The following is a 20,171-nucleotide window of genomic DNA, read 5'->3' as shown; positions in this document are numbered from 1 at the left end:
ATTATAAAACATAAATAATGAAGGATTTTTTAAATTTACTTCACATTGGACATAGTAATTTGCGTTAATCTGCTCACTGCAATATTTACAGATAATTCGATTCTTATTTAGAATAAAAACTTAATATCACGATCACAAAAAAAAATTGTTTTAATTAACGTGATAAATAAATTACTGTGATGTTTCACTTGAAAACTGAACACAAATAGAATATCTAGTCATTACAAAATGCATTAAAACGTTATTATTTAATTCACAAGGAAATCAGTTGTACAAATAAGTATAATGACGTTTAAATTATTTAAATTGACATAATCTGTATTACATCAGTTTTAGTGTTGCCATAGCTTTATCTAGTTTTTCCAATTCACCTTGTGATTGGGAGAGTTTTTCAGTATTTGTCTTCTGTATTTCTGCGGGTACTTTAACAGAGTAGTCGTCTGCGGCCATCGCTTGTTGGAGCTTACTAATAGTTTGTGATAATGATTCCTTCTTCTTTTCAAGTTTTGCGATCTCTTTCTGAGGATCTATAAGGCCCTGTTAACATGTAAAATTAAAATTAATAAATAAATAAAACTAGAAAAGTATTATTTGGATTTCTTGTTAAATTGTACATGATATATAAGTTAAAAATAATGCAATAAAATATATACAGAGATAAACACGACAAAGTAAAACATTTTACCGTAATATAAAATTCTTACTGATACAGGATGTTTTTACCGGTAGAAAATAAACTACCGGTAAAAACACTCTGTATCAGTTTTTGTTTAAATATCGATTTAAATTATTAAATATATAGAATGTTTACTCAAATCAGGTAAATTGCAATACTTTGTTTTCTTATTATAAATTTGAAAAAAACTTAATTAGCCTATGTGTTCTTCCTGACTATGTTCTATATCCATGCTAAATTTCATCCAGATCCGTTGAGACGTTGTGTAGACCTTTAAAGAAACATCCATCCATCCATCTAAAAATTCGCATTTATCTAATATATAAAATTCTCGTGTCACGGGGTTCGAACTTGAACTCCTCCGTAACGGCTTGACCGATTCTCATGAAATTTTGTGAGCATATTAAGTAGGTCTGAGAATCGGACAATATCTATTTTTAATTTTTTTTAACAGCTACGACAGCTAGCTAGTAATATTAGTAAGATAGAAATAGTTACCTTGAGCACTAGATGTACTTCAATTTTATCGGAGACGGTAAGTATAGAACATCCTGTAGGTGGCTGTTCCTCACTCAGTTCACTGTTAGCCAGCGACTGTAGGCTCCTCATCAGCGCCCTCAGATGTTCAACATTCAGTTCTGGTGAAATGATGACGTGGGCTGTGGTCTTCTGCTTGTTGGTCAAGTTGTACTCGGACCGAGTGGACCTGATGAGATGAACCATCTTCAGTACTATATCCACGTCTGATTCCAATTCTTCTGATCGCCATGGTGTATCTGCCTCCTGGAATAAATAAAAATAGATATTAATGTCACATAATAAACCTTAAAAACTAAAAATAAATGACCTTGATATGTCAAAAAAGAAAAGTACACATTATACGAAAAAAAAAACAATATTTTCGTAAATATTATTTTTGAATTCGGATTCAGAACAGATCATTGACCTTCAACTGTCATAAAAATCTAGAAAACTATAGATAAAAATAATAATTTTCAAACTTTTGTTACTGTTTTAAACACATTGTTAGCCTTGGGATTATAACAAAGTCCTAAAACACACACAGTCACAAAACTAAATAAATCTATATATATAAAAGAAAGTCGTGTTAGTTACACTATTTATAACTCAAGAACGGCTGAATCGATTTGACTGAAAATTGACGGGCAGGTAGCTTAGAACCAGGAAACGGACATAGGATAATTTTTACCCCGTTTTCTATTTTTTATTCCTCGCGGACGGAGTCGCGGGTAAAATCTAGTTTAAAATAAAAAAAAAATGTTATTTTTGAAAACTTACTGTAGGATAATTAGCTACGCATATGGAAGGGCAGGATGTATCAGCTCTGGGCAGCCGCTGGTACAACTCCTCGGTAACAAATGGCATGAACGGGCTGAGCAGCTTCAGGCCGTACTCCAGCGTCGTGTACAGAGTCTGTCGCGCTCCAGACTTCTCAGATTCAGATCCTGTCGCAAACACAGGCTTCAGATATTCCTGTAAAGAAAGTAGAAAAATTGTCAGAGATTGTACCGGCTGTTGTAAAAATATGATTGAATTTAGTTTTGAAATTCGTATTTTCGAGCCCCCTGTTGATTTTAGAACAAAGGTTTGTTCTACAAAAAGGTGTAGTTTAAAAATGTTTAGATGGATGGATGGATGTTGGTTTGAATTAAATTTGGCACAGATGTAGAACGTAGTCTAGAAGAACACATAGGCTGCATATTAGTTTTTTTTTAAATTCCACGCGGACGGAGTCGCGGGCGACAGCTAGTAATTTATAAACTTTAAGGCCTGTATTGCCTAAACAAAGAAAATTTTAGATAGAGGTAAGTTGAATCTGTACACTGTTGTACATCTTTCTCGGACAACTGTATAAAAAATTATAAACTCATTTTCCGCTCTCGTTATTGTTGTACCTCTAATAACAAATAAATAAGCTAATAAATACTACATAAGCCTGTTTGCTTTGCATAAAAAAAAAAATATATCCTTACCAAGTAAACATCACACAGGTCGTACAGCCAGAGGTTGTAACAGTGAGTGGTGGCTGCGGGGAAGTCGTAGTTCTGGAAGCCGGAGTTCACCTTCTGCACGGCCAGCGACAGCCGCGACAGCATCCAGCGGTCCATCGCTGATAGAGCGGGAAGACTTCTAGAGTGAACCTAAAATAATAACAATCTAATATATAAAATTCTCGTGTCACAGTTTTCGTTCCCGTACTCCTCCGAAACGGTTTGACCGATTCTCATGAAATTTTGTGAACATATTCAGTAGGTCTGAGAATTGGACAATATCTATTTTTCATTTTTTTTAACTGCGCGCGGACGGAGTCGCGGGCTACAGCTAGTAATAGATAACAAAAACACTGTTAAATGAGTATTGCCATATGCAAAATTTTTATTTTTACTTTAGTAGTAATTTTTAGATAGTTCTATGTCTTTAAAAACTTCACAATTCAGGTCGAAACAATAAGGAACTACTCAAACATATGACACTATTGGATAATTGTAAATAAATTCTGTATTGAATACAATATACAAAATATTTGGAAAAATATAATATATAAAATATGGAGCGTCGATGGCTCAGGAGTTAAGCACTTGACTTGCAATCTGCATGTCCTGGGTTCAAATCCCGCCATGTACCAATGTGTTTTTCGAATTTCGATTCACATATGTATGGTGATATCTCAGATACTATGACAATTTGTACTCACATTATATGTTGTGTCTTTGGGGAAGTACATGAGCGCAAACTTGGTGGCGTTCCAGAGCTTGTTGCAGAAGAACCGGTAGCCCTGCACTCGCAGGATGTCCAGGTTCAGGTCGCGACCTTGCGTCATCGCGCACAATGCGAACCTAGCATAGACATTTTGATGTGAAACATCTATAGGATCACTTGTAAACCGAATTGTTGGCGTGGCGACGCTTGCCGTGGCGACGGGTCGCCAAGCTATACTAAGGTATACATATATATATTTTATATGTAGTAGAGTGTATGCTGAGGTATACATTATTATTATTTATTTAATTATAATATTTAATATTTTATGCATATTACTTGTACACACACAATGTTTCACATCTGCCAGGCATCCCATGACGGCTTACAAGTTTTTTTTTTTAGATAAATTGTTTAAGGTGAAGTCAAAGGTGTAAATAAGTATAAGGAAAAGAGAGAAATATTGTGAGTGTGAGAGAGAGATGAGAGGGAGAGGATGAGAGGGAGAGAGTGAGAGAGAGAGAGAGAGAGAGAGAAGTTCTCCATTACAACATGAAAGATAAAATACCAGAAACTACAAGTGAATGTAGTTTTCTAAATAGTTAGTTCAAACTTCATCAGTTTCGTTAAATTAGGTGTTTTCTTACCTCAAGGCGTCAGTACCGCACTCAGGTATCCCATTAGGGTAGTCCTGTTTCTGGCCGAGCTTGGCCTTCTCTATCTCCTTGGTGTCCAGGTTGGAGTCTTGCAGCTGAGCGTGCAGCTGCTGCAGCGTCACACCCCGCACCACATCCACTGGGTCTATCACATTGCCCAGGGACTTCGACATCTTGCGTCCGTGAGCATCGCGCACCATTGGGTGGAGGTAGATCTCTCTAGAATTTAGAAAAATACCTAATTTTAACTATTTAACTAGAACACAATTGATATTGAAAGTAGGAATTTCAAATGGATGGAGAAAAAATTGATAATTATCAAAAAAATGCAAGCATATGTATCAATACAACTGATTCATTTAATACTAGCTATCGCTCACGGCTCCGTCCGCGCAGAATTAAAAAAAACTTAATAAGTTTACTATATGTTCTACATCTGTGTCAAAATTTATAAAGATCCGTTGAGCCGCTCCGGAGATACCTTCAAAAACATCTATCCATCCATCCATCTTAACATTCACATTTATAATATTAGTAAGAAATATAAAGCACTGTTTATGTTTTTAAAACTCACTTGAAGGGCAATTTTCCCATAAGTCGTTGACCAAAGAAGACCATCCTTGCTACCCAGAAGAAGAGTATATCGTGTCCCGTCTCCAACAGAGTGCCTGGATAGAATGCCTGCAAACATAATCAAAAAACATATCTTTGTATTTTTCCAAAGAGATACATACATTAAGGTAAAGTTCATAACAAAATTACCTGTAAATCTTCAGTCTGATCAGGCCATCCGAAGATAGAGAAGGGGAAGAGACCAGAAGAGAACCAAGTATCGAGAACATCTTCATCTCTCTTCAGTGAAATCTCTTCTTTACCCACTTGGAACTTAGCTGAGGCTTTTTCCAGCGCCTCTTCTTCTGTATGCGCTGATACCCAAAGTTCTTCTTGCTTCTGAATTCGACGAAAGAAAAATACATTAATTTTATAGTTCTTTAATTTCGTTTTATAAACCAGAGAAAACAGGCGCAAATAAAAATTAAACAAACGCATTTTAACATCGACACACCTAATTAAATAAAAAATATAGTTAAAATCAATAGGTGCTATATAAAAAGCAGTACACAAAAAACATGCAGTACTAGCATGAGTTATTGCAGACGTACGAGTGTACTGTGGGGCGGAGTCCTGCGCGTGCGGGCGCGGCCGCTCTTCTTGCGGCCGGAGCGAGTGCGCCGGCGCCGCGTCGCCGCGCCCACGGGCACTTCGCCCCGCCTCTACGTATCACTTTACAGCTTAACAACTTATTTATGGATATTTTATAACACGAAATCTTGTATACAATAATTATTGTGTTTTTATAAATTATCATATTCTAAATGCTCCAATTATGAATCAGAATGCTCCAATATTACGTGTGGCCAGTTGTATATTGTGTGGCCAATACCCACAAATTTCTGGAAGCTTTTGAAATGTGGTGCTACCGCAGAATGCTACGCATTAGTTGGACGCAAAAGGTTTCCAATTTACGGGTACTCCAGCGCTTCGTATTGCAGACTATCAAAAAGAGAAAGGTCACCTATCTAGGACATGTTCTGCGGCACAAGTAATACGACCTTCTCCAACATATTATGATGGGAAAAATTGCAGGCAAATGACGCAATGGACGAAAAAAGAAATCGTGTCTGCGTAATATCAAGGAATGGACGAATATTGCCAGCTTGGAACATTTATTTCGCTTGGCACAAGACCGGCAAAAGTTCACTGAGCTGACGGCCAACCTCCATTAATGGAGAGGCAACTAGAAAGAGAGAGAGAGAGAGAGAGATCATATTCTATTCTTTTCAGCAAAATATGGTATGGAAAAATTAATATCTAACACTTGATACCGTCATTTCGAATGTCCAGACCGACCTCATCTATTGGAGTGAAGAGTCAAGAATCTGGAGGTGGTCATAGAGAACATTCTATATAAAGATATTCCCAAGTAGGATTGGGCGTAAAAAATGAAGGCAAATCTTTAAGGTTTATAAAACCTTGTGCCCCGACCCTACGTAAGTGGGATAAGACCAGGGAGATGATGATAATGATATTCTTTTCAGCAAAAAAATCAAAAACCATCATAAAGTATGTTTAAAAATTTCAACCTTAGTATTGGTTGCTATTCATTGAGCGCTGACCCAGGTATGGGCTCACTGGTGCCAGTTAGTTTTTAAATGATGCCAGTTGTATGCCAGCGCTAATTTTCTATTGTACTGGCATAATATAAATCTGATATTAAACTTTGTACTGATTAATTGATATAACTTTTTATTTCAACTAATTTAATCTTCGTATTCCTGACCTGAGGCAGTGTAACCCTGTAAGCTGGTATACGGTGCCCCCACCACAGCTGTCGGGAGATGCACCAGTCGCGGATGTTCTCCATCCAGTGGTACCAGGTCTTCTCGTGCGCATCCGGGATTATCTTCAGCTCGCCATTCTTCACAGCCTTGATAGCTTCCGCTGCCATTGTATCGCATTTTATATACCTTCAAAAAATTATGCAAACCTATAAATATCTTTAACTTAGAAAAAAAAGTCATATTTCATATACATGATGTATTTGTGTTGCTGATAACTGTCTTTTTGTCTGTCTGTCTGTCCTGAAGGCAGCGTTTGTTCCTTGTAATCTCCGGAACGGCTAGACCGATTTTGATGGGACTTTCACTGGAAGGTAGCTGATGCACACGGGCATGTTATAGGCTACTTTTATTAAAAATTCTGCGCAGACGAAGTAGCAGGCGACTGTTAGTTGTAAATAAAATTATTTAAAACAACGTATAATCATTTTTTTCCACTTATAAATAAATAAATAAAATAAAATAAAATAAAATAGCCTTTATTGCTTTACAGTTAATATTAAATGCCTATTTACTAAAAACTAAATTGATTAACTTATTTCTAACTTGTATTTGAAATGTTATAATTATCGGCAACTGGTAGTTTGTTTTGTAAAGCTTGTCTGTCGACAAAGGCCTCCTCTAAAGATTTCCAGGTATTCCTGTCTCTTGCTTTTATTGCTTTCCACTTATATTGATGATTGAATGTTAAAAAACTTGCACTAAATTACTATTTCTTAATAACAAAGCAGGTAAATCGTATTCATCTTACCATTGCGGCTTCAACATTGGCTCCACAACATCCTTGGACCTGCTGCAGAGCGGCACCACCATCGCGTGCTCCTTCGTCTCCTTGTACAACTTCAAACCTTCTAATGTCTTGATGATCTCACGACGTACGTGGAAGCGACGCTTGCCCTGATATTGCACCAAAGAATTATAAGTTACAAAGAAGAACCCAAGGAATTACATCTGGCTGTTTGTTTGTCTCGTTTGCACGCCTAAACTACTAAACCGATTTAAATTAAATTTAGTACAGAGATAGTTGAGACCCTAAGAAAGAACATAGGCTACTTTTTAACGAGAAAAAAGGGTTGTACGCAGTTGAAAATGGGGGTGGAAATTTGTATAGTGATATCGTAATTTTTACTGTTATAAGCTTGATATTTATTTTTTTAAGACTGTATAAATAAATATGAAAATCAAATTTTGTAAAAGTTTAAGCTTCAAGGTATTACACAAATAATAGGGAATAGGGGATGAAAGTTTGTATGGGAATATGTAAGGTTTATGTGATTTTTTTGTAACTTTAAATAAAATAATTAGTCTAAACAATTAAAATGCTACAAGAAGACAGTATTTTACGCGGACGAAGTCACGGGCACAGGTAGTAAGTTTATATATACTTACAGCAAATGGTCCGCAGTTATCAAGCATCACTCCCTCATCATCAAATACAGTGATGAAAGGCAAATCGTGTCGTTTACCAATCTCGTAGTCATTGGGATCATGTGCGGGAGTTATTTTAACAGCACCTATTAATAAAAAAAACATTCAAACATATAACTTACCATAGGTTTCTGAGAGAAAAATCTCGTTATAAAACAAAGTAAAGTTAACAATATTTTGGTCTCAGAAACTTACCGTTAATAGAACTAGATTATAAAATTATAAAATTTGTGATAATCTTTACCTGTTCCAAAGTTCATATCCACATATTCATCTGCAATCACAGGTAGTTTTCTATTCACTATCGGATGCATCAAATTCTTCCCAATTAAATGTTTGTACCTGAAAAAAAAATAGTATCCCAAAAAAAGACCATGAGTACAGATTAAAAAAAAATACAAAGAATATAGGTGACTAAATTAACCAAAAATAAAAGTAAAAATTACGTATTGATTGTATTTACCTAGCATCTTCTGGATGCACAGCCACAGCAACGTCTCCCAACATCGTCTCCACACGAGTAGTAGCAACTACCACCTCTTCACCAGAATCCTCCGCTTTGTACGCAAACATTACCAGTACTCCAAACTCCACCTGCGGCAATTAATACAACACATCTTAATCTAACTATATATATAAAAGAAAGTCGTGTTAGTTACACTATTTATAACTCAAGAACGGCTGAATCGATTTGACTGAAAATTGGTGGGCAGGTAGCTTACAACCAGGAAACGGACATAGGAATGTTTTTATCTTGTGTGCATTATTTTAGCGAATTCAGGCCGTTTGCTCTTTTGCCACGTTGTGATATAAAAAAAGCAATCTCCATGTACACTCAGGATAAGATAAAATTAATTCTTTGTAACAAATAAACTGAAAAAATAATAGCCCGATGTGAACAATTCTTTCACAATTATAGTTTTACATTATCCCTGAGTAACATAGGCTATATTTAATGTTATAAAATATATATAAAAGAAAAATAAATGTCTATCTTTGCAAAGCTGTGACCGATTGCTAGTTATTTATAACTAGCTTTTACCCGCGACTCCGTCCGCGCGGAATAAAAAATAGAAAACGGGGTAAAAATTATCCTATGTCCGTTTCCTAGTTCTAAGCTACCTGCCCATCAATTTTAAGCGAAATAAGTTCGACCGATCTTGAGTTATAAATAGTGTAACTAACACGACTTTCTTTTATATATATATAGATAGTAGATTTGTTATAAATTATTTTTAAAAACTTATTAAAAAAAGTAAGAATTTATGATATATCAAAATTGTAATTACTTTTTGATCGTATCCCGGTATACTGAGCATAGTTCTCCCAGTGAGTTCCACTTTATCTACTTCAATATCAGATATAGCACTCTTGAGTGCACAGGACCAGTTGACTAATCTATTCGCTCGGTAGATGTCGCCCGCGTCGTGTAGTCGTATAAACGCCTCATTGACCGCACGACACATTGACGGGTCCATCGTAAATCTGACTCTGGTCCAATCAAATGAAGAACCCAGTGACCGAAGCTGGGAATAAATTCGATCACCTTTCCTGTAAACATAAATTGCCTGAGTCTTAGTACAGAATAAAAAAATCTTAATTAGTAGTCTATATGTTCTTCCAGTTAATGTTCTACATCTAGGCCAAATTACAGCATGATTTGTTAAGCTGTTCTTAAAATAGTAAAAAAATAAAGAGTTAATACTGCATCTTGCAACAAAACTTTTTGGTCTACACTTACTCATTCTTCCAGTCCCAAACTCGTTTAATAAACTCATCTCTCCCGAGATCATGTCTCGTCTTCTTCTCTTCTCTCCAAACTTTCTTCTCTACCACCACCTGTGTTGCGATACCAGCATGGTCACAGCCAGGATTCCATAGTGTTGTTCGTCCATTCATTCTAAAAATAAATATATTAGACCATAGTTTCTTCAACTGTACATAGTATTATTTCATATTTCTTAAGATTAACTAATGATAATCTACTCTCACAAATTTTCTATAACACATATAAATCTTATGTTGGTGGTGTGATCTTAGATCGAAATTTAGAAAAAACTTTTTTTTTTATATATTAGAAGGTGGCAAACGAGCAAACGGCCACCTGGATTCGCCGCAATAGCGAGGCGACCGTTGCCCATAGACATCCGCGAATGCAGATGCGTTGCTTACCTTTAATTAACGGAGAAGGGGACGCACAGAAAGAGGATATTTCTCCTTCCTATGCGTCCCCTCTTCCGCCAAATCCACTTCCCCTTCCCATCCTTTCCTATAAAGAAAAGGATGGGAAGGGAAAGAGGACAAAAATTAGGCCTCTGGTACCACACTCATCAAACAAAACGCGGAATTGCTTCCTTAATAAGTAGCCTATGTGTCCTTCAGACTATGTTCTACATCTGTGCCCAATTTCAGCATGATCAGTTGAGCCGTTCTGGAGATACCTTGTAACAAACAAACATCCATCCATCCATCCAAACATTCGTATTTATAATAGTAGTAAGATAACTTACCTATGCCATCTGGTGATAGCGTCTTCAACAGCATTAGTTAATGCATGTCCAAGATGGAGAGTACCAGTTACGTTGGGTGGTGGAATGACCATCACAAATTTGCCTTTGGGATTGGGCTCTAACACTGATTTTCTCTATAAAAAAAGACAGAACATGGAAATAATAATAGAAAATACAGATAAATTCATAATTGTCTTAAAAGGTTTAAATTATAAAAGCAACACAACATATTTACAAAAAACCTTTATTGATGTTACTTATTGCTTTAGTATTATTTTGTTCATTTTACTTACCCCATATTCAGGCTTAAAGAATCCCTGTTTTTCCCACCATGCGTACCATGCAGCTTCAACATACTGAGGACTGTAAGCATCCGGCATTGGTCCATTGATATCTTTTTTATCTCCCGGAGCTGTGTTAGCTGAATAAACTGCACTCTCTTTTGTTTCTTTAGCTTTTTTCTAAAAAAAACAAAACATTTTCCTTATAAGTCCAGTGTACAAGTGCTCATTATTTGATTCCTTATTCAAATAATTTAATTTATACAAAAATGATGCAATCGTCTATTAATCGCGAGAGAATCCTTTCACAAGGAATTCTAACCTAATGACGATTTAAAAAAATCTTTGACAGACTCCAGGGTTTTTAAAAAATATATCGAGTATATTTTAATTCAAGTGTAATTTCGTATTTAATTACCATACCTCGGGCTTATCTTTCTGAACAGCTGGCGCTGAACTTTTCTTGTCCAACTTGGCTTTAAGTTTTTCTAATTTTGCAGCCTTCTTGGCCTCTTTCTCTAGCTGTTTTGCTGATTTCTCTTGCGGCTGGTCACTAGGGCCGTTTTGGGTTTCACTGTCAGTCATGGCTTTATTTGAGAAAAATAGTAAATTAATTTAAATAAAACTCGACATCTAACGATGTGGTGGAAACGGAAAAGTGACAATGGCATTTAAATGTCACAGTGACAGTTATTGCAACGTTTCATTACGTGCGAAATAAACAATGTTTAATTTTGTTTTAATTTACTTTTAATTTAATTATTCCTTTAAAGTTCCTTTATGTTTTACTTTTAAAGCTTATTTTTTAAAGAGTACCCTAGTACCTTATTTTATAGTTTAGCTATATTTTTGTATTGCAGACGTAAAAATTCTTTTCAGAAATACAAAAATATTTCGTTCTGATCTTATAAGATTTTAACATTGAAGGTTTGGTATCAATATTATTTATCGAATATCTGGAGAGTTTTTTAATGTAATTTAAGCCGTAAAACGGAGAGATATGCGCAATCTGCGCTATTTTTGCTTTCATTAAATTTATTATCGCGCACCGCTTCAAGAAAACACTTACTGATTGGGTGACGCGGAAAATGGCAACATTCAGCAATTTATTCGTGATTTCTTTTTCTTGTTTATTAAATTTTACCGCGCTTTCATAGCGTTTGGCCGTTTCGTTGACGAACGTTTGATTGACGCCATTTTGTTTTTCGCTCAACCGCGTTGTTCTGTGTGTTCGTGTTCACAAATTTTATTTTAGCGACATAAGACTTATAATTAGATCAGTGGTGATATTTCCGTTTTATTCTTGTTGCTTGTATTCTTGTGATCAACATGTCTGATCGAGAGGTACTATATTTAAACTCAATCGACATTTATCATTAGTGCCCCGTGTGCTTATTTTACCGAAGCTGAATTTAAAGTATAGGGTTGCTCGTGTTACAGAGAAGTCGTTCGAGGACCCGCAACGGTTCCCGAGAGCCAGCTCCGAAGCCTCCGACGATGTCGAGGGGACATAGCCGAAGCCGGTCCAGGACGCCGCCGCCGCCAAAATCATCCAGCAGAAAGTATAGGAGTCCGTAAGTAAAATTCTATGAAAACTTAAGCGATTTGTGCTTAGCTTGCTTTAAATCTAGTCACTTGAATGTTGTTATTGGTATTTGACCAAATTTGTTGATTATAACCTCTTCGGTCACGGTGCTATGGTTGCGCAATGGCACGAGGTTTAGTACCAATAAGAGGCCTTGTATTTTTATGTATAGGGAGTTTACACGAGATACTATTACATGCTATATACACCCCAGAATTTATGAATAAAGTTAGTGATTTTTGGCGTAGATATGTAAGCTTGTTTATTATTTATTATTATATGTAAAGAAGATCCATCTGTCTGTATCATCGTATATTGAATGAAGTTTGTTGTAAGTAATTTATATATGCACAAACAGTTGATTTTTAGCCTTGAGTTCCGAATAAATGTATCGTACATTAGGTACATAATAGAGAGGCCACCTAGAAGGTTAACTATAATGACTCTAGATGGCATTGATAACCTACCATATACTAGTTATCTGTTTAATTTGATATCTTAAATTTTGATTCATTTTTAAATCAGGCAAATATTATTTACATGATGGTTTTCTTTTTAAATTAAAAAAAAAATTAATGCCAACAAATATACAAAAATAGTTTCAATTTAAGTATAATCAATAATATTAATAAATAATATGAATATACAGAAATAATCAAACACCAAAGGCAGAATATAAACATTTGCTTAAAGTAAAATACTGGTATTAAAAATCCATACGTAACATAGGAATAAAATTGTTTGATCAATGCATGTTGTATAACTCTATGGCAACCAATAGCTTTATCAACGAACCATAATTTGTCTGATAAGAGGCAATTTTATGAGCTTGTTTTATGTACACTTTGAGTGATTTTAATGTTTTTAATTTTAGAAACATGTATTTCTAAGAACCAATTTGTTAATTTATTTCTCGGAAATATTATGCAAAATAATTTTTAGTTTGTATATCTGCAAATCAAACAAAATCTAGTTGCAAGAAAAAAAAATTGGTTAAACTTTGATAGAAAAATTTTTGAAACAGTAAAATTTTTACTATTTGAAAACGGAACAAATATGAGCTAACACTTATAAAAATGAATGATGGATTGAGAACCTCCCATTGAATCCACTATAGTGATAACTGTATGATAAGGCCAGAAATATAATTAAATTTATACAAACAAATATGCAACTTTTTATTTAGTGGCTTCTGACCAAATTGAATTTACCCATTAATTATTATAATTTGTTTTGAAGTAATAGTACAGATATTAATGTTGGGAATTTATCTTGTAGTCTAATTGTACCTAACTTTACTGGAAAAAATTTCTTAGTAATATGTTACTGCAGGACGCGGTCCCGTTCGGGGTCGCCGCGGCGCGGGTACCGTGGCTCGCGGTACTCCCGCAGCCGCTCCCGTTCATACTCCCCCCGTGGCTCATACCGCCGCTCGCACTCCCACAGTCCTATGTCCTCCAGGCGCCGCCATCTTGGAGACAGGGTGAGTGGTGACATTGGAGATAGGGTGAGGACGCTTGTTTTTGTACTTTTTTTATATTTAGTCTGTATATGCTGTTCTGAATCTAGATTTAAACTCTGTAAAGATTAGATACAGTTTAATTGTTACATTGTAATTCACTAACTATTTTTAACGGGAGGTGAAGATATTAAGTAGTGTTTATTTTGGAGAGTGAAATTTGTTCATTTGTAAAACTTGTCTTCATTTGGAACAGTGTATACTTATAGGCCATATACACACCAAACATTATATCAGTCACTTACAGTCAATAAACTCTCTGTAAGCTCTTACAATATGTGTTCCGATATAGCACAGCATTAGTCCTTTAGTGAAAATATCACCAAGGAATAATTTTTCAGAAATTTAATTATGTAAAATTTGTACATTCTCTGACATTATGTTTGGTTTGTTACTTGGTCATAGTGAGGAATTCGTAGGTTTTAGAAAGTGCTCAGTAATAGGATAATTTTTAGTGCCATTAGTTATCAAAACATAAAGAGCACTGTTTTCCTCACTACCTCTTTTTAAAGTAATTTTTGAGAACATTAACATGATGGCATTCAAAATTTAGTTATGACACTATTTCTAGATAAAGTATAAGTCATTAGAAATCCTAAATAATACATTACATTAGTAAAATTGTTAGTCTCAGTCATGGATTAATTATATAATTAAAAAATATGTTTAAACAATTAAAAAACATGGAAGCACCTTCATTGTTGGACAGGAGAACCCAACCCCATCCCGCTGTCTTGGAGTATTTGGTCTCAGTCTATACACAAGTGAACAGCAAATTAATCACATCTTCTCCAAATTTGGACCAGTTGAGAAAGTACAAGTCGTCATTGATGCTAAGGTGAGAAATATTATTTTTACTTAATATGAAAACTTTAGTGGCATTGAGTTATTTTTTTTCTCTTATAATAATTAAAAAAACAATCTTCTATTGATCAGACTGGGCGTTCGCGAGGTTTCTGTTTCGTTTACTTCGAATCTCAAGATGATGCTAAGGTGGCTAAGAATGAGTGCACCGGAATGGAAATCGACGGCAGACGTATTAGAGTGGATTTCTCAATCACCCAGCGAGCGCATACTCCTACCCCAGGCATATACATGGGCAAGCCCACGTGAGTTATTGACATACATAAATAGTTGTTTTTTTAGACCATAATTTGTTAGACCATTTCACAAAGTATGCACCAAAAATTTCCTATTTTTTTTTTCATGATGAATCTTGTTGAAATTTTCAATGTAATGTAAAGTTACATTTGAAAAAAAAATACAAAATGTTTCTCAAAATATGCTAACTTTAATATTTTTGTGTTTCTCTGTGTCCAACTTAGAAAAGCCTATGTTTTATATTATTTAAGTCATAGGTAGCCTATGGGTTGGCAGAGTATATAAAGCAGATTTAGAGTGAGCAAACTTTGAGATAAGTTAGCTCACTAAAGGCCTGCTCGTACATTTATGTATTTACATTTCTCTGATAATTACTTTTTAAAAATAAAGTGAAACCATTAACAATAAATTCAGCTAAATGACATCAACAAAGTATAGTTTGGCTTAATATTCTTTTGGCACACATCTATATATATAAAAGAAAGTCGTGTTAGTTACACTATTTATAACTCAAGATCGGACAACTTTTTTTTTATCTTGTATGCATTTTTTTTTATTCCGCGCGAATGGAGTCGCGGGTAAAAGCTAGTTTAATATAAATCTGCTTATTGATGTATAAACAAAAGATAATCTGAGGTGTTGTTTGGTTCAAGTTTATAAAGTCCTCAATTTACCAGCTGTTATGTTTATACAATTAAATATGAATGTTTTGTGCAGTGTGAGCAGCAGAGGTGACAATGGATATGATAGACGCAGGGACAGAGAGTGAGTATATTTTTTGTTACAATTTATTAAATAACCGCACCCAAGCATTGACGTAATCATCTTCATATTAGGGTTTTTTTTTATTTATGACCCATCATTTTGTAAATGGCTTATGTACAATAAGTCAAATTCATTCTTGTTCAGAATAGAAAAAAAAATTAAAGGTTATATTCAATTCCAAGTTTATCAGTTCATCTACAAACCCTTAATACTATGACAGGATGTCATAGTAACTATGATTTTTTTTTTATTTACCACTTTGATAAATAGATCTATGCGTAGTATTAAAAGAGAATGGTGTTTTATGTGCGAACTGTACGTTGCAGGGAGTACTACTACCGCGGTGGTGGCGGAGGTGGTGGCGGTGGTGGGTACCGCGAGCGCGACTACTACCAGCGCGGCTACCGTCACCGCTCGCCCAGTCCGCACTACCGCCGCTCGCGTCGCTACGACCGCGACCGCTCCTACTCGCCGCGTAAGTCTTACTACCATCCCTAGGCACGTCTCCTCACCTCACCACCTCCCCACCTCCCTCTCCCAACCCACCCCAATCCCAACCTTGGACATTATTTGTTAGGACAATTTGAAAGAAATTATTCACACCGTACTGGTGGTACTAAGTAGCCTTTTTGCTCCTATTCTTCCTTTGAAACATAAAACATAATAGCAAAATTAAGTTAGGCATCTGCAACTTTTAAATTATTGTAATTTCTCCAAGTGCTTACTTCAATATTTTACATCAGGTGCCCACTTGCTCAGTTGTCACCTTGTTCTATGAAAATAGTTATTGCCCACCTTACTACGAGTTAACGACTCAACACAGTGATAAAATCTTACCCTCCCATACGTTGTGGATTTTTCCTATTTCTTCAGGTTTTGTGGATATAAGAAATTAAAGTTATTAAATTCTCTTTCCTCAGGATTATTAATATGCTCCCTTCCTTGACCTTGTCCATCCCGGAAATAAATTTGACGTTAAATAGGCTCATAATTATCAGTTACTATCATAACATAACAGATTACTGACATTTTTCTAGTTTGTACTTACGGTTTTTGGTGACGTAATTTTTTTTTATCAGAAACATGTCTGTTATATTGTGATATGTAACATTGATTAATTTATAGAAATGAAATAAGTAAGAAATACTTTAATTTCTATAATAATTATCTTAATATTCTAATCGTTATCTAGTTCCCAAACACAACTGTCATGTCAAATAAGAAAGGTTTAATAATGGTCTATAAATTTTAGTAAATTTGTCCAAGTAAATGTTTATAAGAGGAGATAATTAGTGAAGTTATTGTGAACTTTGTACCAATTAATTTGGAGTTTTGTTATTCAAAATTGTCTCTTAATTATGATGTAGACACATAATACTGGTGTCATGTACTTTATTGGTGACTATAATGTCGACTGCTTTCGCTCCTTAGGTTGATATTATCTCATATTTTAGTTCATTGTTGATAATAAATTTGAGATGGATCATTAGAAATTATATAATGGAACTACCCATGTTCAGTGGTATAGTAAACTAACCACAATAACTTTGTCAAACTTGTAAAATTCAACCTCATAACTTCACATTTAATATCTAAGGAGCTTAAACCATTTGCCATTATTGTAATTTAAGTTGTCCATGTTTTAAGGTTGTGATTTGGGTATGGGATTCATAAATGTAAATTTATAAGCAATATAAATGTTTAGACTATACTAAAATTAGTTACATTTGTACAATTTTGATCAGTGACCATATTAGGTCATATAACTCCTATAGGAGAATAAAAAAATATGGACATAAAAGTTAGTATGACTTGTTTATAAGTAAATATTGATTGTGTGTAGAACTGCATGTGGTCACTCTGCAATAAGAGACCATGCCAAAGATATGATGAAAATTTTCCTTGTATTAAAAGTAATAACTTTACTAAACTTAATTTTTAAGTATGTGTATTGTACTACTTGTAATATTTAATATTTCTATCGATTCATCTTCAATCAAAAGCAGATTCAATTTGCTGCAGTAAAATGTGTGACTTTTGATTTGATAAATCGATAGAATGCCGCAACAGTGACTTGTGTGACACGAGTGGCACACTGGTTACGTTCCTCTTTGACTTTGCAGGTCGATATTAGTAAGTCGGTGACGCTGTGGGCGACATAGATTTTGATACAACTCACCCCCAAAATGTGTGACCGGCCTCCGTAATGCATTTATACTGTACCCGTCGGGGCCGGACTTAGGACGGATAATGAAATGGAAATGACTCTGTAATAGTTTTAAGTGTTACCGTCGCCGTGACGCGTCGTGACGCGCCGTGACGCGCCGTGACGCGCCGTGACGCGCCGGCCAGTCACTATTCACTTTGTTTAGTTCGTAACGTTAGACGTCGAAAGTCAAGGGTCGTAGCATAAGTTAGTGCGCCGCGCCTCGTAAGGGCGCGTTCGCCTCTAGAATGTAAAGTTAGCTTCTAATAAAGTTCATACACTAAGTCTAATATTGATTTTGTTTGTTTTGAAAAGGTATTGAAACAAGAAGTAAAGGATGAAGTTCCTTGAAAAAACGTAACTGTGTCGAAGTTGTTCGAAAATTTTTCTTGAGAAAGTCGTTGTTGAAATGGCCGTTGCCGAAATTCCCGGGACGGCCGATGGGCGCCGAGAACAGTCGGCGGCGCGAAGCGTTAGCGAACTTGTCTCCTAACGTCTTTGCGAACGGCTTGTCCGCCGCGCGCCCGTAGGGAAGCCGAAGCTCGCTCAAGACTCAAGAGAGAAGTCGCGCGCTCGCTGGCGATATTCTAAATCTATACAGACTACCGCGAACCTAACTCCCGCGAATACTATCTCTCTATCGGTGATCCATATGCATTTTATTTATCAAATAGTATGTATTTACTGCATATTAATATATATATATGATATATAATTATAGATTTGGTGAAGTAATTTTTAGTGTAGACTTGTGTTGTGAGCGACTTGTTGAATAAATGATAGTTTTGTAACGTCGTTTCGATCTTTCTTCATTCGTACTCTTCCCATTCTCATCCAAAATATATCCTGTCTCTATCCCCTTCGTCTACAACTTAAGTATTGGCAATTAACGTGGCCGTCTCATTAAACTTAAAAAACTTTTTACTATAACAGATCTATAAATTATTATTATATAGAAACTATGTATTTCTTTTATGTATTATTTAGTTAAAATACACATTCAATCGGTATGGGGTTAGATTGGTCATCAAAAATGGGACAATCCATAGAGTAACTTTCTTTAGAAGTATATTAGTTTATGTAACATTACATAGGACCTGTTTCACAATCTCCAACTAAAGTGATAGTTAAATAAATTAACTGATATATAAAATTTCTTGTCAAAATAGTTTGCGTTACCAGCTTATTTGGAGATTGTGAAATGGCAACGACTTTATCTCACAAATAAGTTCCATGTAGCTTATTTAGGATTGATTTGGACATTATGAAACAGACCTGTAGTCATTAGTTTGGTTAACATGTAATATATTTCATTATGTTTTCTTAGTAGGTTATTACGAGATATAGAAATGGAGTTCACATATTTCGGGGTATAAAAAAATGCATTCCACTATAGGGTTTTTATTAAAATTATTAACAATATTTATGTATAATTAAAAATACATTCCACATTATCGTGTCCTATTTACTAACATAGTACATAACTATTGCAAAGGTCGTAACAAAACAATAATAGGTAACAAAAAATATAGGCAAGACGGAGTTATAAAATACATATTTATAAATTGCATATTGATTTGGACGCATTTGAAGAGATTAATTATTTTTTTACAATCGTTCAACTTGGTAACAAAAAAATGGAATGTTTAACATTTTCAGTATTATATGGAAATGTAACATAATACTGAAATAACAACATAAAATTAAATACAAATATCAAAAAAATAACATTACACAAACATGATTTACAAGATGTCATGTGTTTAATTTTTCATACATACTATCACAAAAAATACAAATATAAAACACTTAAATACTTTATATTTTCGTCCAGTTTTTAAAAGTGGCTCATGATAAGTCTTAAAATCAAGTAGAAATTATTTAGATAACGAGAATAAACAATGAACGAAGATCTAGAAAATCCACTGGCTCTCGGTACGTTTTCGAAGTCTTTCGTAGTATAGTTATTGCATACTGTCGAGAAATTATTCCTGATTGAACATAATCAATGGCTTGTATTAGATACATTTGAAAACAATATACTGTTAGATTTAAAACTCTTTGTTTTTACGAGGTATTTTAAAGTGTTTCACGATTTATCAAGCTAAAATATTTCAGCTATTGCAATTTTATGTGAACACGTGAAAGCGTTAAAACATTAATAACAAATATAGAAGCAGGCCTTAATGTGGTCAATTGAAGAATAAAGTGAAAGCCTTAAATAAGGTAAGTGAAAGTTACAAAGAAATATTTTAAATTAATCGCTGTCCTAAACAGCAATTTGGCGATTGGAAGGTAGTTTAAGCTTAAAACATATTGTTTTA

General features: G+C 34.8%; 2 protein-coding genes across 3 annotated transcripts; one reads left to right on the top strand and one right to left on the bottom strand.

Annotated features, from left to right (window-relative positions):
* Window positions 1–180: 180 nt before the first annotated feature.
* LOC106719335 (valine--tRNA ligase) lies at window positions 181–11,325 on the bottom strand. Its single transcript, XM_045680486.1, has 18 exons — window positions 11,095–11,325; window positions 10,684–10,851; window positions 10,391–10,524; window positions 9,622–9,780; window positions 9,170–9,431; window positions 8,344–8,474; window positions 8,125–8,222; window positions 7,842–7,966; window positions 7,204–7,349; window positions 6,395–6,581; window positions 4,816–5,004; window positions 4,628–4,734; window positions 4,045–4,272; window positions 3,393–3,534; window positions 2,671–2,838; window positions 1,976–2,170; window positions 1,175–1,459; window positions 181–537 (listed from the first exon to the last, which is right to left on the bottom strand). Exons 1-18 carry the CDS (start codon window positions 11,254–11,256, stop codon window positions 322–324), a joined length of 3,102 nt encoding a protein of 1,033 aa, XP_045536442.1. The 5' UTR covers window positions 11,257–11,325; the 3' UTR covers window positions 181–321.
* A 482-nt stretch (window positions 11,326–11,807) lies between these two features.
* Window positions 11,808–18,627, top strand: LOC106719332 (transformer-2 protein homolog beta). 2 transcript variants are annotated; one of them, XM_045680482.1, is made up of 8 exons: window positions 11,808–12,015; window positions 12,112–12,245; window positions 13,589–13,763; window positions 14,485–14,613; window positions 14,712–14,884; window positions 15,594–15,641; window positions 15,968–16,116; window positions 18,163–18,627. In XM_045680482.1, exons 1-8 carry the CDS (start codon window positions 12,001–12,003, stop codon window positions 18,186–18,188), a joined length of 849 nt encoding a protein of 282 aa, XP_045536438.1. In that variant the 5' UTR covers window positions 11,808–12,000; the 3' UTR covers window positions 18,189–18,627. The 2 variants fall into 2 exon arrangements, with proteins under 2 accessions (XP_045536438.1, XP_045536439.1); XM_045680483.1 differs by lacking the exon at window positions 18,163–18,627 and adding an exon at window positions 17,765–18,154.
* The last annotated feature ends 1,544 nt before the right edge of the window (window positions 18,628–20,171 follow it).

The sequence above is a fragment of the Papilio machaon genome, chromosome 13, assembly GCF_912999745.1.
Source record: "Papilio machaon chromosome 13, ilPapMach1.1, whole genome shotgun sequence".
NCBI lineage: Eukaryota > Metazoa > Arthropoda > Insecta > Lepidoptera > Papilionidae > Papilio > Papilio machaon.
The sequence above is the reverse complement of the archived record's forward strand: the minus strand, read 5'-3'. Positions and strand labels throughout refer to the sequence as shown.

Excerpts from the sequence above, each read along its gene's own strand:
- LOC106719335 (XM_045680486.1), bottom strand. The coding sequence starts at position 11,256 with ATGACTGACAGTGAAACCCAAAACGGCCCTAGTGACCAGCCGCAAGAG. Across the intron at positions 10,852-11,094 it reads TTCAGAAAGATAAGCCCGAG|AAAAAAGCTAAAGAAACAAA; the intron begins GTATGGTAATTA and ends TGTTTTTTTTAG. Across the intron at positions 4,735-4,815 it reads ATCAGACTGAAGATTTACAG|GCATTCTATCCAGGCACTCT; the intron begins GTAATTTTGTTA and ends TTATGTTTGCAG.
- LOC106719332 (XM_045680482.1), top strand. Across the intron at positions 15,642-15,967 it reads GATAGACGCAGGGACAGAGA|GGAGTACTACTACCGCGGTG; the intron begins GTGAGTATATTT and ends TGTACGTTGCAG. Across the intron at positions 16,117-18,162 it reads CGACCGCTCCTACTCGCCGC|GTATTGAAACAAGAAGTAAA; the intron begins GTAAGTCTTACT and ends TGTTTTGAAAAG.